The sequence below is a fragment of the Ochotona princeps genome, chromosome 22 (genome assembly GCF_030435755.1).
Source record: "Ochotona princeps isolate mOchPri1 chromosome 22, mOchPri1.hap1, whole genome shotgun sequence".
Lineage (NCBI taxonomy): Eukaryota > Metazoa > Chordata > Mammalia > Lagomorpha > Ochotonidae > Ochotona > Ochotona princeps.
The window spans coordinates 35,842,386-35,858,550 of NC_080853.1; the positions used below are offsets into that span (position 1 = coordinate 35,842,386).

Consider the following 16,165-nt stretch of genomic DNA (forward strand, 5'->3'; position numbering starts at 1 on the left):
GCTCCCATTTCCAGGAGGAAAATGATGCAGCCTGGTGGGCCAGGAGGAGGAAGTCCAGCTGGGTGGGGCAGGCAGAGGAATTCCTGGAAGGAAGCCCACCCCTCAGGACTCGGTGGGGAAGAATGCTGCCCTCTTGCAGTCCAGGTCTGGGCTGGCGGGGTGGGTTGAGCGGGGATATCTGGGGGTATCAGGTGCCCTGCCCACCCATCTCCTGTTCGTCGGGTGGCCTGCAGGACCCCTTCTCTCTGAGGGTCGGTACAGACTCATCCCTTCCAGCAGGGCCCCTTCTCTCTGAGGGTAGAGGCAAGAGATGTGATGAGGGTGAGGGAGCAGGCAGGGTGAGATTGCCAGCAGGCCCCAGCATCAGGAAGCCTCAGACAGTGTTGGAGGCAGCTCCTGGCACCCCTTTCCTTCCCAGGGCAGCCTGGCAGCTCCCCTCCTCTACCCATGGAGTGTATTTGAAGCTAAGGGTCTGTCCCACTTTGTGGGTTCTGGGCCAGCAGCCAGGCTAAGTCAAGAGTGAGGTGGGGAACTTTGAAGTCCCTAATCACCTTAGGTTGGGGAGGACAGATCGTGTAAGCGAATGTGCCCCTTGGTTGCACTGGTGCGTGGACCCGGCAGTGGGCACTGGAGAGGGAGGACTCGTGTCTGCCTGCCACGTTCAGAGACTTCCAGAAAGGCCCTCATGGTGGTGCCCGGGACTGGGGGCTCTCGATGCGGCCACAGAGACCCCAGGAGGGCCCAAGGCAGGGAAGCCAAGGTCAGGGTTGCAGTTGCCCAGGTGGAGCAGAAGCAGGAAGCACAGGAGACCAGTCATGTCGGGGACAGGCTGGAGGTCATGCTGGCCGGGGGAGCCCGAGGGATAAGCCAAGGACAGGCCTCGCCATAGGCCACCAGGAGAGGTCAGCAGTGGCCAGGTGAGGGCCCCAGACTGTCCTCTCTGCAAGTCTCCTCCAATTGGGATGGGAGGTCCAGGGCCCAGAGGAGGGCAGCTGCTCCCGCGAGGGCCACTAAGGCCACCTTTCCTCACGCTCGCCCTGCCCACAGGGAGGTGCAGAGAGCTGAGGGGTCAATGGTGGACCCACTGCAGGGCACAGTGGGGCCAAGGACAAGGACCCTGTGGGGCCTACCTGAGCCCATACCCCCTGATAACAAGTGAGTCACGCTGGCCTATGCATGGAGTTCACGCACCCCCGACTTCACACACATTCCTCAAACATGCTCATCCTTCCATGAGGCTGACCAAGGACTTGCTCCCAGGCAGACACACACAGACACCAACACTCCACCAGACACACAGAGGCAGTGAGAGGGTAGAGACCCTGGCTGGCTTCTGGTGGGCACCACCTCCAGAACTGTGGGTCAGCCAGGGCGGTGGGGCGGGGGTGGCCCTAAGAGTCATGGTGGCCGACCTAGGGGAGGTGGCCCTGCAGCCGGGCAGACAGGTGCAACAAAAGAAGTCAGACAGGGGAGGTGGGCACTGTGGAGGCTGGGGCGGGAGGACACAGATGATGCTCTGAGAAAGGGGTCTTGTTGGCTGGGGGCAGCCAGAGCCGCTGGGAGGGCACATGGAGTGGAGGACTCAGCCTAGCCCCTGCTAGTACCAGTGGTGGGCCAGGAGCCTTAGGAGCAGCAGGCGAGACAATGCCAGCGGCAGGCTCTGCAAACTGCCACCTGAGATGACATCTTAGCATCCCTAAGAGGGCCTGGGTGGTACAAGTGAGAGTAATGAATCCCCACGTGAGAGGGCTGAGTCCTCCCTGTTGCTGAGGCGGGAGGGAGGGGGCGGGGGGGGGGGTTGCCCTGGTCTGATCATCTGATTGCGGGAGACCAGGGTGGGGAGCCCACGAGGCTAGGGGTCTGAGTCAAAAGCCTGGCGGTTGGGGCAGGGTCCTCCCTCCCCAGCGGCTTGGGCTCCCCGACAAGGTGGGCTGTGGGCGATGGGAGGTGGGAGGTGGGCGGCAGGGGAGGTGGGGGGAGGGGGGAGGTCCAGCACAGCTGGGCTGCAGGAATCGCGCCTGCCTGCAGCGCCTCCCCGCCCGCCCCAAAAGGGTCTGGAATTCCTCGCCGCCTCCTTCCACCTCCCCCGCTGCCTGCTCCCACCCCTCTGGCTGCTCGCAGGAGGGACGCAGGGAGGGCCCTGGACGCCGGGCCAGCGTGGGCCCCTCGGCAGTGGAGGAGGCCCGCGCAGGCAGGCCCCGCCCCGGCCTCGCACATCTGGGCTGCGAGTGAGCGCGGCCATCCGGCCTGGGGGAGGGGGCGGCGGGCGGGGTGGGTGGCGCGGGGGCCGAACTGGGGGCCGAACCACCGACAGCCGCGGCAGCTCAGCGCACGTCGAGGGCTGCGGCCCGGGATACAGGCGGTCAGTGGGACAGGCTCAAGCTGTCTAGAGCGCGGAGGTGAGCTCTGGGCCGGGGGCGGTGGGGCTCCTAGAGAGCAGGAAGGCATAGGGGGATTGTGGGCTGAGACCCCACCAAAAACGAGGGAGTCGGGCCGGATCAGATGTACAAGGCCCTCTCTGGCGGCTCAGGACTGCCATGCATCAGCCTGGAGGCCAGCGCCTGCTTTTGGGGACCCCGTTGTGGGGTGTTTCGTTTGGGGCAGTTCTGGAGCTGGTTGTGTGGGGCGTGGAGGTGGGGGTGCTTCCACAGGCCAGTGCCAGGGGCTCCCTGCTGCTTTCCCTGAGGCCCTTGTGGGGGGTTCAGCTGGGGTGGGCCGTGGGCTCTGCTACCCAGAGGGGTGTTGTGACAAAAGCTAGTGTGGGAGAGCCCGCCCTGGCTGGGAGGGAGCTGGGAGAGCCACAGTGACCCAGGAGTGAGGGGGCAGGGGTGTGTGGGAGGGCAGCAGGGCCCTTGGGACCCAGGTTGTTTGTGACCTGGCTGTCCTGTCCTGGGGAGCCACAGGGTGGGGCAGGCAGGATGTATGGAAAGCCAAGGGGGAAGGGGAGGCGCCTGATGTGCCCCCTGCCCCAGTACAGCCTGGGACAGCAGGGCTAGCCCTTGGGGTGCAGTGTCTGATCTTACCTTGGGTCCTGGTTGGCCCCGTCTGTGACTAGAGTGCCTGTGACCCAGCTTCCCCTGTTGTGAGAGTCCCGTTCCTCTCAGGAGCCAATCCAGGGCTGGGCAGTGGGTAGTGCACAGGATGGGCAGGGCGCCGGAAAGGAGGGTGGCCCAGCAGAGCGGGGTGGGCTCCTGGTGTGGATCCCTGAAGCACAGCAAAGCCACACGCCCATGGCTCTCTGGCCTCTGCACAGCACCCTACCTCACCCCAGGAAGAAAGCCGCCAAGAATTTCTTCCCTCAAGCTGGCCCAGCCTCATCCTTGGCTGCCCTGAGACTGGGGCGTGGAGTGAATCCAGGTCCCCCAGTGGTTTCTTGACCATGTTTTGGAGTAGAAGTCAAGGCCAGGGTTCAGGGTAAAGCTGAAGAGTACAGGTCACCTTGAGGCCAAGAGTTGAAGATCAGTTCCCAGGCAGGGCGGGAGTCCCTCTAAGGCTTTGGTGTGAATGACTTGACTTGCTGAGTTAATCAGACTGGCCCAGCCCATCACCCTGGGACCACAGGCCTCACTGCTCTGCAGTGGAGGCCCCAGGGGAAAGGCGTATCTCTCCCCATCTCCTGAGCCCCGGGGCAGCACTCTCCTTAAGTGAGTCTGAGCATGCATGCGTGTGGAGCGCAGGCAGTCAGCACACGCATGGCACATGTATGTATGTATGTGTGTGGAGTACAGGCAGCCAACGCACGTGAGGCACATGCATGTGTGCGTGTATGCAGAGCGCAGGCAGCCAGCACACACAGGGCACTACGTATGTGCGTGTGGAGTGCAGGCAGCCAACACACGTGAGGCACATATATGTGTGTGTGGAGCACATGCAGTCAGCACACACAGGGCATGTTTGTATGTGCGTGTGGAGCGCAGGCAGCCAGCACACACGGGGCACATTCGTGCTTGTGTGTGGCCTCCAGCTCCTCAAATCACTGGGATCTTTTGTGGCACACTTTGACTCAGTTGGACCTCCCTTCTCCCCTGAAGAGCTCAGGATGACTAAAGTCTCTGGAGGACCCAGACCTTCTAACAAGAGGAAATCCAAATTCACACCTGCCCACACTGGCCCGATCACTGCCTTCACCAACAGTCACCCTACACACGCCCCGTGCCACCCACAGCACAGGCACTTAAGCCAACTGCGTGGGCCCTGCCTTCAGGGACGCTCAGTGTGTCACATGCACAGGAGACAGCAACTTCAGACAGCTGGGGGACTCCAGGTCAGCGTGGCTAGGCCAAGTCCTTGTCCCACCACTTCTAGATATTTCCCCAGATGCCATCGCCTAGGACTAGAGAACTGTTTCCTCAACAGAGAGGTTCCCCAACACATGGCAGGGTCCAGCACAAAGAACTACTCAATATGTGTTGGTGGGAGAGTTCAGCCGACACACCGAGGGGCCACCAGCTCCTCCGCTGTGGCTCTGACGGAGTGCTGTGCTGGGAAGCCACCTCTCTGAGCAAGGCTAGGGATTGGCCGATTTCTGTGCTGTCGGCACTCCCAGCGTTCGCTGATGTCATGCTCGCCTGTGTGATGCCCCTGAAGTCATCATGAGCACTTGCAAGCTGGTGGCTCCATCGCCCTGAGCCCGGGGGCCTTGGCCATGGCTCCCAAGGTCCCCACTGGCCCCCTCTGTCTGTGTTGCTTTCTCTCGGCGTCACCCCTCTGCTCTCTGAGGGCCCAGGGCCAGCTCCCATCCTTCCCCTGGCTCCCTCCACACAGAAGGTAGCCAAACAGCCTGTGTTTGGTGGCGATGTCCCTGGTGCTGGCCATGTGGACACAAAAAGCACTGGGGTCCATCCATGGCAGGACTGGCTTGTTTGCACCCCTGGATACAGAGGGGAGGGGACTCTGGGCAGCCTTCTCCAGATGAAAATGGTTGCATGGACAATCTTAAAGCTGGCCATGGGGGCCCGGCGTGATAGCGTAGTGGCCTTGCACGCCCAGGATCCCATATGATCGCTGGTTCTAATCCCGGCAGCCCCACTTCCCATCCAGCTCCCTGCTTGTGGCCTGCAAAAGCAGTCCAGGACGGCCCAAAGCCTTGGGACTCTGCACCCGCGTGAGAGACCCGGAAGAGCTCCTGGCTCCTGGCTTCGGATTGCACAGCACTGGCCATTGCGGTCACTTGGGGAGTGAACCATCAAACGGAAGATCTTCCTCTGTCTCTTGTCTCTTCTCCTCTCTGTATATCTGACTTTCCAATAAAAATAAATAAATCTTTTTTTTTTTTTTTAAAGCTGGCCATGGGACACTGGAGAGCAGCGCTTCTCGAACCTGAGTATGCGCCTGAATTACCTGGGGATCTTACTGTTTTATCATTTTTGTTTTCAAAATTTGCAAGACCATTAAGGAAAGAAGTCCCAGCTGCTGGTTCACTCCCCAAGTGTCCACAATAGGCAGGACTGGGTGGAGCTGAGCACCCTGACTCAATTCAGATCTCTCGAGGGTGGACAGGACCCCAGCTCCTAGAGCCAGCACCTGCTGCCTCCCAGGTCTGCAGCAGCAGGAAGCTGGAGCAGGAGCTTGGTCATCCGTCCCAGGCAGCCCGGTATGGGGCAGGCTCGATGCCCAGCTCCTGCGAAGCTTGACAGAACACACGTTCATCAGCGGGTCTGGAAGGGCTCTGAGCTGTGCATCTCCCACAGGCCCCCTGATGGCAATGCTGATGGACTTGAAGGATCTTGCCTGGAACCTAAGCCCCAGAGCTTCACAGACACAAGCTCGGAGTTTGTCCCAATGTAGAGAATGCCCTTTCTTGGATTTGAGGTCCCTGACTAGCAAGTGGCTCAGCTCTCTCACCTGAGCGCACCTGCTTGGATCATAACCACAGAATTTCTGGTCTCATCCGAGGATCTCCTCAAGGCATCTGGCTTTACTGCCTTCTGTCTCCTTGGCGTTTTGAGCCCCCCCGGGGGGGGGTCCCCTCTCTCAGCCAGCCTACCAGGCCCTGCTCAGAGTTCACATGTAGCTGTTCCCCCCTTCCCCAGCTCCTTCTGCTCTGCCCAGCCTCCCAGCTTGGGTTTCTCCCTGACCTCCTGGTCACCACCCCTCTGGCTCAGGCTGTCGCCTGTTTTCCTGACCAGATGCTTGCTGCTGGTAGCCTGCTCCTGCTCCAGAATTCTCCACCCCTCGACCCAACTGCTAGCCACTAGCCACAGCCAGAGCCTACCAGCCTCAGCACCTTCTTCCCCTACCCCCTCATCCCATCCACCTGTTGATTCCCACCTTTGGCTCTTGCATATCTCTAGTTGAATCTCAAAGCAAGTGCCCTCCACCATCGCCCACAACCTGGAGGGCTGTGTGGGCCGGAGGAGGCTCCTGCTTCTACATCACCCAAAGAGCCCACTCACCCATAGCCTGCCCCCCCTCGCAGATCCCACCAGATTGGCCGTAAAATGCATCCATCATGAATCGAGCCAGCCCCTCTCTGAGGCCTTCTCAGGCTCCCGGCCACCTGCACAGCCATCCCCAGGGCAGGGGCACTCGTGTCTCCCTGGCACATGGCACATGGTGGACACCAGAAACCATAGAGAAGCATCTTGCCTCATGCAGGGCAAAGCCAGTTTAGAGACGTGCCAGGCCTGTGGAGCTGAGCTTCTCAGGAGGCTAAGGAATGACTGTTCATTTTGTCCAACATGAGGGTTCACAGTGTTGTAGTGACTTTTCCCAAACATCGTTTTCTTTTAGTGTGTCAAATGTATTGGAGATTTTATAGGTGAACAACATGGTGTCTGGGATTTGCTTCTAAAGACTCCAGCTGAAAGTAAATAAATAAGCATTCAGGGAGAGCACAGAGGAAATAAATAGATCCCAAACCCACTTGCCTGTTCCTGTTGACAGCGACAAGGCTGCAAGATGCTGGCTGTTCCGGAGCTGGGCCTTCAGGGGCTGTACATCGGTAAGAGCCTCAGACCATGAGTGTGTGTGTGTGTGTGTGTGTGTGTGTGTGTGTTGTGCAGGGAACCCTGTGTGGGCCTGTGTGTGTGCATGGCTGGTCTGTGTGCACAGTCCCTGTGTGTGTGTGTGTGTGTGTGTGTGTGTGTGTGTGTGTGTGCAGGGAACCCTGTGTGGGCCTGTGTGTGTGCATGGCTGGTCTGTGTGCACAGTCCCTGTGTGTGTGTGTGCAGGGAACCCTGTGTGGGCCTGTGTGTGTGCATGGCTGGTCTGTGTGCACAGTCCCTGTGTGTGTGTGTGTGTGTGCAGGGAACCCTGTGTGGGCCTGTGTGTGTGCATGGCTGGTCTGTGTGCACAGTCCCTGTGTGTGTGTGTGTGCAGGGAACCTCATGTGGACGTGTGTGTGTGCATGGCTGGTCTGTGTGCACAGTCTCTGTGTGTGTGTGTGTGTGTGAGATGCAGGGAACCTCATGTGGGCCTGTGTGTGTGCATGGCTGGTCTGTGTGCACAGTCCCTGTGTGTGTGTGTGTGTGTGTGTGTGTGTGTGTGTGTGCAGGGAACCTCATGTGGACATGTGTGTGTGTACACCAGGCACATCTGCTCTCAGGCTGTACATGGGGGTGCAAGGAGAATCTGGCTCCAAGCACTGGGTTAGATCTGTCTTGGGCTCCCTGTGAGTGAAGCTGTGTGTGTGGGCACGGGAAGGGAGGCCCTGTATGTGTATGAATGTGTCTACATGCATGTGTGTGTACACAGGACCCGTGTGTGGCCGGGTGTGCAGGGAGGGTATACACAAAGCCAAATTCACGTACCTACAGTGGATGTGGCTGTGTTCTGTGTAGCCCTGGCAGGTCTCTGTGCTCAGGCGGCGCGTGGAGCGTGCAGGGGTACATGCACGCATGCCTGTGAGCTGCCCCGGGAGTGGTTCTGGGTTCCTGCAGGGGTGGGAGGCCACAGGCCTCAGGAAATCCATTCACAAAGACCTGGCGGGCTGGGCCCTTCCTTCCTGCCTCGCTTCCCAGGCTCCAGCCACGGCTGCCTGGCTGCTGAGGCTGGAGCTGGTGAGATACAGCTTAAGCCTGCATGAGTCCTCAGTATGTGAGCACTCCCGGCCCTTTGTGGATGTCCCCAGATTACCCCAAGAGCACAGGGTGCTGGGGTCTGTCCCGGGTCACAAGCCCAGGCCCCAGCCGAGGGAGTACACGTGCCTGTTGCGGTGCAGCCTGAAGCCAGGAGATCTGCTGGTGTGTCCACAGATCCTCACGGCAGATGCCACACCCTGTCCCTGGCCAGTCTCCCCGGGTCCACCCATGGGTCTCAGGGGTGTGGGGACCAGCTTTCAGCCCAACCCCGTGGTGCCCTTCCCACCCACCAGGAGCTGCTTGCCCCTCCCAGCCATGCCTGGGACCACTCTCCTTGCTCCCTGCAAAGTTCCAGCCAAGGCCTGGCTGTAAATGCTGGTGTGTGTGTGGGGGGGAGAAGGGCTGCCCCCTTCCCTGTTGATTCCTCCAACCAGACCACAGCCCTTGTGGGTGGAGGAGGGGCGCTCTCTCTAGGCCTGATTGGAACCATGTGGCCCAAGTTCAGAACTGCAAAGAGCAGCCACACCTCTGGGCCAGCTGCCCCCTTTCTAGCCAGTGAGAGCTGCAGCGCCCCACCCCCATCCCAGGGGCCTGCCCAGTCCAGTTCCCCAGTCCTCTCTGGGTCCTTCCCTGCTGTGTGCACAAGGGGTGTTGGGGAGAGTGGGCCCCCAAGCAATATATGGAAAAAGATGCCCTCCCCCCCACACCTATACCCTTGATTTAGCCCAGTAAGGACTCGTGGGGGTATCCTGCCAGTCCCCATCTCAATTGTGCCCTCTCTCTGTAGGTTCCAGTCCAGAGCGGTCCCCAGTACCCAGCCCACCCGGCTCCCCAAGAACCCAGGAGAGCTGTGGCATCGCCCCCCTCACACCCTCACAGTCTCCCGTAAGCGTGTAGCAGGGATGGGGAATGGGGACCTGGTGATACAGAGGAGGGGGTGCCGGGCAGGCCTACAGTGAGATGGAGGAGGGACAGAAATGCCCCCTGAACACTCCAGGCACCTGCCTTCCCAGAGGGCAAGACTTGGGCAGCAGAATGAGGCTGCCCATTCTGACTCCCAGACTTCACTGGGACGCCCACAGAGGCCACTGCTGCTGCCTGGCTAAGTGTATGTCTTCCATCTTCATAGCATTGGCCTCCCATCTCCTGTCAAGCACAGCCCCACCTTAACCTGAGCCCTATCTGGGGGAGAAGAGACACAGTTGAGAAAAAAAAAATCATTTTGGAACCAGTTTGAGGTCTCCAGGACATACTCTCCACCCCTCCGGTGCCCTTCCTTGTTGGTTTCCAGGCACTCAGGGAACCCCAGGGCCAGGCCTGCAGGAAGGCAAGGGCCGCCCTACTCTGCATGGATTGCACAGTGGGCACAAAGAGCCGGAGGCTGAGATACACACAGGCTCACGGGCACTACAGCTGCCCCGAGCAGCAAAGTTGCTTGCAACTGGGCCCTGCCTAGAGGCAGGCTGTGAAGATGGTACAAGATAGAGACAGGGCTGAAGCCAGCCAGGCAGAAGGTGGGCAGAGAGCTAGACCTTGGACAGGAGGCGCTGTCTTGGCCACCAAAGGTGCCACTGGCTTTCTGAGCACTTGGCACCAAGAGGTGTCTGGTACCTGAAGCCTGGAGCCTGGAGAGAAAGCCTGGTGGGTGGCTAGGTGCGGGAGGGCCAGGTCGGTCAAGTTCCCACAGCCAGCCCAGGGCAGAAGCTCCCACCTACACTGGCCTGGGCCTGTGGCTGACCCCCTTCTCGCACTTGCAGAAGCCGGAACCCCGGGTCCTGCAGCCAGCCCCCTTCTCCGTGGTGGTGGCCATCGACTTCGGCACCACATCCAGTGGCTATGCCTTCAGCTTTGCCAGTGACCCCGAGGCCATCCACATGATGAGGTGACGGCGTCTGGGCTGGGAGCTCCGGGAAGGGGTCTGCCTACTGCCAGTCCTGTGCATGAGCCCCTCCCACGTACAGGGCAAGCTTCTCTCAGGGGTATAGACAGCTGGGGTCCAGTGGTGTGCCTACCTTCAGAAAGGGCATGGGGGGGTCCAAAAAATGTCAGAGAGAGCCATTGCCCCCCACCCCATAGGAAGCATGGGCCACATTTATAAAACACAGTAGCAGGCACCTGACGCCTGCGTTTGCCCTTCAGGCGAACCCAGAGGTAGTGACTGATGTTTCCGTTTCCTAGATGGTAAGACTGAGGCTCGGGGAGGCTGTGGCCAAGTCCACAGAGCCAGCCCTGGAGCTAGTACCCCAGCAGGTTGGAGGGAGCAGGGCGTGCAGTCACTGACTGCAAGGACCACCCTGTGCCTCTCAGGAAATGGGAGGGTGGGGACCCAGGCGTGGCCCACCAGAAGACTCCGACCTGTTTGCTGCTGACGCCAGAGGGCGCCTTTCACAGCTTCGGCTACACGGCCCGCGATTACTACCATGACCTGGACCCTGAGGAGGCTCGGGACTGGCTGTACTTTGAGAAGTTTAAGATGAAGATCCACAGCGCCACTGTGAGCCTAGTTTCTGCTCCGAACCTGGCTGCACCCGGGGGGGGCGGGGCTCGGGCAAGAGGGACTTGGGGTTAGAGGAGGGGTTCAGGCTGGGGCTAGGGACAGAGCCCAAAGAAAATTGGGGCTCACAGGGCGGGGAGACTGCAGGTGATCAGGAAGTGAAGTGCGGCATTACGGCCTCCTGCAGAGCGGCCCTCTCTCCCCTGCCAGGATCTCACCTTGAAGACCCAGCTGGAGGCGGTGAACGGAAGGAAGATGCCTGCCCTGGAAGTGTTCGCCCATGCTCTGCGCTTCTTCAAGGAGCATGCCCTCCAGGTACCTGAGATTCCTCCTTGCCACCCAGGGGGAACCCCAGGCCCTTCTGGTCTCTCTTTGAGGTCACTCCCCAATCTGTGCCCTGGGTTACCTGGAAGGCCTTGAGGGCCAGGAGGAGGGATGTCCAGTACTTACAGCTCTCTGCAGAGGACGGGCACCCCCACTCCAAGCTGGTCCCCTCACAGCTCCCCTCCTGCTTCAGGAGCTGCAGGAGCAGTGCCCCTCCTTGCCCAAGAGGGACGCAGTGCGCTGGGTGCTGACCGTGCCTGCCATCTGGAAGCAGCCAGCCAAGCAATTCATGCGAGAGGCCGCCTACCTGGTGAGCATGTGTGGGCAGATCAAGCGCGCTGCCCAGGGGGGCCCTCACTGGCCATGGGGCTGAAGACCCCCGGCCTTCCCCTGCTGGGAGGTATGGAGGCAGTAGGGTCTCAGGGCACAACCTAAGCCAGCAGTGTCTTGAGCGAGGTTCCCTGGAGGCAGAGCCTGAAATGGGCAGTCTTGGGTGTGTAGCCGGCTGGAGAAGGGCTCTCCAGGGTCAGGGTGAGGGTGGTGGGATGGGAGCTGAGGTCTGACCCAGCCTGGCCCCGCCCGTAGCTGATGTGGAGGGAAACTTGTGGCAGGAATTGGCCACCAAGAGGCAAGTTCCAGAGACAAGTAGGGGGTTGGAGGCTACTCCTGTGAAGTGGCTCCCTGTCCAGTAGTGGCAGACATAGCAGCGGGCAAAAACCAGGAACATGTATTTGGCCCCGGCAACAGCATGTTTGGGACCCCACTCACGCCCCAACCCCGTGGGTCCCAGAAACACTGGAGGTCTTGCTTGCTGCTACAGAGGCCCAAAGTCTACAGGAAGGGGGGGGGGGCTGGGACAGTACCTGGCCACAAGGAACAGGAAGGAAGCATGGTCTCTCCCAGAGCCTGGCTCTATCCATGGGGCCTACGGAGCCACAATCCCCCATGCCTATAGGCCAGGTTGAATGCCCACCCTGAGCACATGGGCATTCCCCAGCAAGGCTGCCCCACCTTGCCACCTGCTGTGTCCCCTGCCTGTTTTCTCCTGTTGCTTCCCTCCACACCGATCCCTGGCTGTCAGGTCTCCCCATCCCAAACCCCTCCCCTACCTGGTCCGCATTCAAGGAACCCCAACAAGCTACCAAGGACCTCCCAAAGGGATCCCCAGCCCCTGCCGCAGGAAACAACAGGGCCCAGGTGTTTTCTCCCTGCCACTCTCCAGTCTGGGTGCCTGGAATTTCACTTGCTTCCTTCCTGCCAGCTCAGATTCCCTGGGAACAGAGAGCCCTTGGGGAGTGGAGCCACCTGTGGCCAGTGTCTGACACAGCTGGCCAACCCCGGGTGCTACCCTACCCTGTCCCATTCCCTCCGATGGCCTGTGCTAACTCCCGAGCTGGCCAACGCATGGCAGGCCCGGGGACCCTCAGTCTCATCTCACTGGGGCAGCCCCTTGGCACCCTGGATCATAGCCAGCCTGGTCACCGGGTGGCTGGGAGGCAGCTCCAAGTCCATGCCTGAGAGGCAGAGTGTGACTGGGGAGATGGGAGCCTCTCACCCTGGTTCCCCACCCTGGGGTGCTGCCTGGTTCTGTCCCACACCCACCCTAGGCTGGCTTAGTGTCCCGCGAGGATGCAGACCAACTCCTCATTGCCCTGGAGCCCGAGGCTGCCTCGGTCTACTGCCGCAAGCTGCGACTGCATCAGCTCCTGGACCTGAGCAGCCGGACCCCAGGCGGTGGAGGTGGCGGGCGCCTGGGCGAGCGGCGCTCCATCGACTCCAGCTTCCGGCAGGGTGAGCCACTGCCCAACATGTCACTGTAGTAAAGGGGCAGAGGAGTGTGGTGCCCAGGAGGGGGAGAGAGACACAGCCCTGTGGGGCGAGGGAGGACAGCGCATAGCCTGAAGGGGCACAGACTCAGCCATGCCCTGGTTGGGGGAGATGGGAGGCCACACTCCCCTTTCCAAGCAGCTGCTTGGAAAGGGACCAATGAATGGAATGTCAGCCCCCAGGCTGAGTCCGAAGGGGACCCCCCATTCTGTGGCCCCCCTGACATCAATCCCAGGTCCTGCTGCCAGGAGGAGGCACTCAGGCCCAGGGTAGCTGTGGCCAATTGTGGTCCACTCCTGGATGCCTCCTCCCATGATAGGCTCCCCAAAATACCCCCTTCGGGCTGCCCCCACCCTCAGCTCCTCCAAAGCCTCCTAAGCATGATTTTGCCCAGAGCTCTCTTGGGGCATAAGGGACAGCACTGGGTACAGAAAGCCTTGTCCCAGCTGGTGGACCCAACACTTGGGAGTCCTTCCCCTGGGCTCCTCTGCACCCTCACGGCTCAGCATTGTCCTCTCCGTGCAGGAGTAGGGGGACCTCCAGGTCCTCGGTGAGAGGACGGGGTTTGCCTGCGGTGGTCCCTAATCTTAACTCTCCTGCAAGCCCTTGACTCCACTGTGCCCTTTCCCCAGCCCGTGAGCAGCTGCGGAGGTCCCGCCACAGCCGCACGTTCCTGGTGGAGTCAGGAGTTGGAGAGCTGTGGGCAGAGATGCAAGCAGGTGAGGGCCGGGGGATGGAGTGTTTTCTTGACCCCTCAAGTGCAGTATACTAAGAGCACGCGCAGGGAAGAGGGGCCTGACCGGTGGAACCTTGCTTCGGCGCCTGACTTTCCTGCTCCAGCAATGCTCTGCAGGTCACCTCCTCACACCCCCTCAGTAGGTGGAACGGGGGTAGGGACGGGGGCTAGGCGAGGCAGGCCCCAAATGTGTGTCCACACTTGTGGCCGCAGGAGACCGCTACGTGGTGGCCGACTGCGGGGGCGGCACCGTGGACCTCACCGTGCACCAGCTGGAGCAGCCGCATGGCACTCTGAAGGAGCTGTACAAAGCGTCTGGTGAGTGGCCCAGCACCCAGTGCGCCCCTCAGCACCCAGGCCCCTGAATGAACGGTGGGCCCTGACTTTGCCCTTCTGCCCACTGCCACTCCCCAGGCGGCCCCTACGGCGCGGTGGGTGTGGACCTGGCCTTCGAGCAGCTGCTGTGCCGCATCTTCGGTGAAGACTTCATTGCCACCTTCAAACGGCAGCGGCCGGCAGCCTGGGTGGATCTGACCATCGCTTTCGAGGCTCGCAAACGCACAGCGGGTCCCCACCGCTCTGGGGCACTCAATATCTCACTGCCTTTCTCTTTCATCGACTTCTACCGCAAGCAGCGAGGCCACAACGTGGAGACAGCCCTGCGCAGGAGCAGGTGTGGCCCGGGCAGGAATGTCTTGGGTACCTAGGGGTGGCAGGTCCATGCACACACTGTGCCAGGATTCACCCCAGGAATACACAGCCCGAACTAAGGCTAGGGGTAGGGTAAGGGGATCATGGGCCCTGGGATAGGGCCATTGCACATGCCCCTGCCAGCTGTTGCTCCCTGGTTCACTCTGGGAACCTCAGGTCAGAGTTGAAGCAGCAACCTGGCAGCTAAAGTCCCTGGGACAAGAGGCAGCGTCCAGCTCATTCCCCCATTGCCATGCAACTTGTGGGCAGTGCCTCGGGGCACACCAGCCTCGTGGCAGGGCAGGGAATGGGGTAAGCAGCTGGGTCCTGCCACATGCTCCTATGGCCCCTTTCTGCAGCGTGAACTTCGTGAAGTGGTCCTCACAGGGGATGCTGCGGATGTCTTGTGAGGCCATGAACGAACTCTTCCAGCCCACCGTCAGCGGCATCATCCAGCACATAGGTGAGCTGCTGAGCTGCAGGGTCCGGGTGAGGAGAGCTGGGAGGCAGCGGTGGGCAGGGTGTGTGATGTCCAGTCCTGTTGTGCTACAGAACCTGTGGCGTCTTGTTTTCCTGTCTTGTAGAATAGGGTGGTAGGATTGGGTTCACAGGGCTTGTCCACAGAATGCATCCGACATCTGCGTGGTTCTGTGCCCATACATACTCTCCTCCTTCCACACAGCAGTTCCCCCACCGCTGTGGTCTCAGCATTTCTCTCTCCCTCCTCCACCCTGCAGAGGCGCTGCTTGCACGACCCGAGGTGCAGGGCGTGAAGCTGCTGTTCCTGGTGGGTGGCTTCGCTGAATCGGCTGTGTTGCAACAAGCGGTGCAGGCGTCGCTGGGTGCCCGCGGCCTGCGCGTCGTGGTCCCGCATGACGTGGGCCTCACCATCCTCAAGGGTGCCGTGCTCTTCGGCCAGGCGCCAGGTGTGGTGAGGGTGCGCCGCTCGCCGCTGACCTACGGCGTGGGCGTGCTCAACCGCTTCGTGGCCGGGCGCCACCCTCCCGAAAAGCTGCTGGTTCGCGACGGCCGTCGCTGGTGCACCGATGTCTTCGAGCGCTTCGTGGCCGCCGAACAGTCGGTGGCCCTGGGGGAGGAGGTGCGGCGCAGCTACTGTCCCGCGCGCCCGGGCCAGCGGCGCGTGCTCATCAATCTGTACTGCTGCGCAGCAGAGGACGCGAACTTCATCACCGACCCCGGCGTGCGCAAGTGCGGCGCTCTCAGCCTAGAGCTTGAGCCCGCCGAGGATGGCACCAGCGCGCCCCCCGGCCGCCGTGAGATCCGTGCTGCCATGCAGTTTGGCGACACTGAGATCAAGGTCACCGCCGTGGATGTCAGCACCAACCGCTCGGTGCGCGCTGCCATCGACTTTCTGTCCAACTGAGCGTGTGTCTGCAGGATTCCGGCCGCAGCTCTGGCCTGCCCTTCCCGGGCCCGGAGGACTGGGGAATGGGGTGGAGCTAAGGAACTGTAGTCCTTATCTGTATCCCCACCAGCCCCAGGAGAGACATGTCATTGGAGGGCGGGTGGGTAGGAACTATCCAGAGACTGGCTTTAGGATTGGGCTCTGGCCAAGGACTGGGATGGGCAGGGAGACTGAGGTTTCCAAGAGGCCCACCCAGCCCGGCAAGGAGCCTGTGGCCTGGAGACTAACTGGACTCTGAGACGGGAGAAGCAGGTGGCTGGGAGGCACAGAACCAGCAAGGCAGGCTGCTGGGGGCAGGAAAGGAGGCTGTTCAGGGCTGCACCTGCATGACTCACCTCACCAACAGCAGGCCCAGCACACAACTCTGTGCTGAGGCAAGTAGCTGGAGGCAGGCACTAGATGGACAGCTGTACGCACTGGCTGTGTACTGATGGCACAGCTCAAGTAGGGATGGGGGAGGTTGTGATGAAGGCAGTTGGGAGGGGCTGAGGGTAGCATATTGGGGGATTTTGCTGAGAAACTAGTCACCCACTGGGGAAGGTAACCCAAGGTGCTGCAGGAAGAGTCAGGATCAGGTATGGAGCACAGAGGGAGTGGGGAGCCTTGTGCATCCAGCCCAGCCATGGCTGGGACACTGTGCTGTTGGG

At 61.0% G+C, this 16,165-nt stretch overlaps 1 protein-coding gene across 1 annotated transcript; it reads left to right on the forward strand.

Moving 5' to 3' along the window:
- The first annotated feature begins 2,269 nt into the window (after window positions 1-2,269).
- On the forward strand, window positions 2,270-15,859 carry HSPA12B (heat shock protein family A (Hsp70) member 12B). Its single transcript, XM_004593333.2, has 13 exons — window positions 2,270-2,399; window positions 6,886-6,943; window positions 8,809-8,906; window positions 9,779-9,903; window positions 10,329-10,515; window positions 10,726-10,830; window positions 11,033-11,149; window positions 12,447-12,630; window positions 13,299-13,385; window positions 13,616-13,720; window positions 13,817-14,075; window positions 14,452-14,555; window positions 14,830-15,859. Exons 2-13 carry the CDS (start codon window positions 6,901-6,903, stop codon window positions 15,474-15,476), a joined length of 2,061 nt encoding a protein of 686 aa, XP_004593390.1. The 5' UTR covers window positions 2,270-2,399; window positions 6,886-6,900; the 3' UTR covers window positions 15,477-15,859.
- The last annotated feature ends 306 nt before the right edge of the window (window positions 15,860-16,165 follow it).

What these genes read in the sequence shown, in the direction of transcription:
- HSPA12B (XM_004593333.2), top strand. Translation starts at nt 6,901, where the DNA reads ATGCTGGCTGTTCCGGAGCTGGGCCTTCAGGGGCTGTACATCG. An exon ending in CGACTCCAGCTTCCGGCAGG is followed by an intron (nt 12,631 to 13,298) that starts GTGAGCCACTGC and finishes CCCTTTCCCCAG; the next exon opens with CCCGTGAGCAGCTGCGGAGG. An exon ending in GTGGGCAGAGATGCAAGCAG is followed by an intron (nt 13,386 to 13,615) that starts GTGAGGGCCGGG and finishes TTGTGGCCGCAG; the next exon opens with GAGACCGCTACGTGGTGGCC.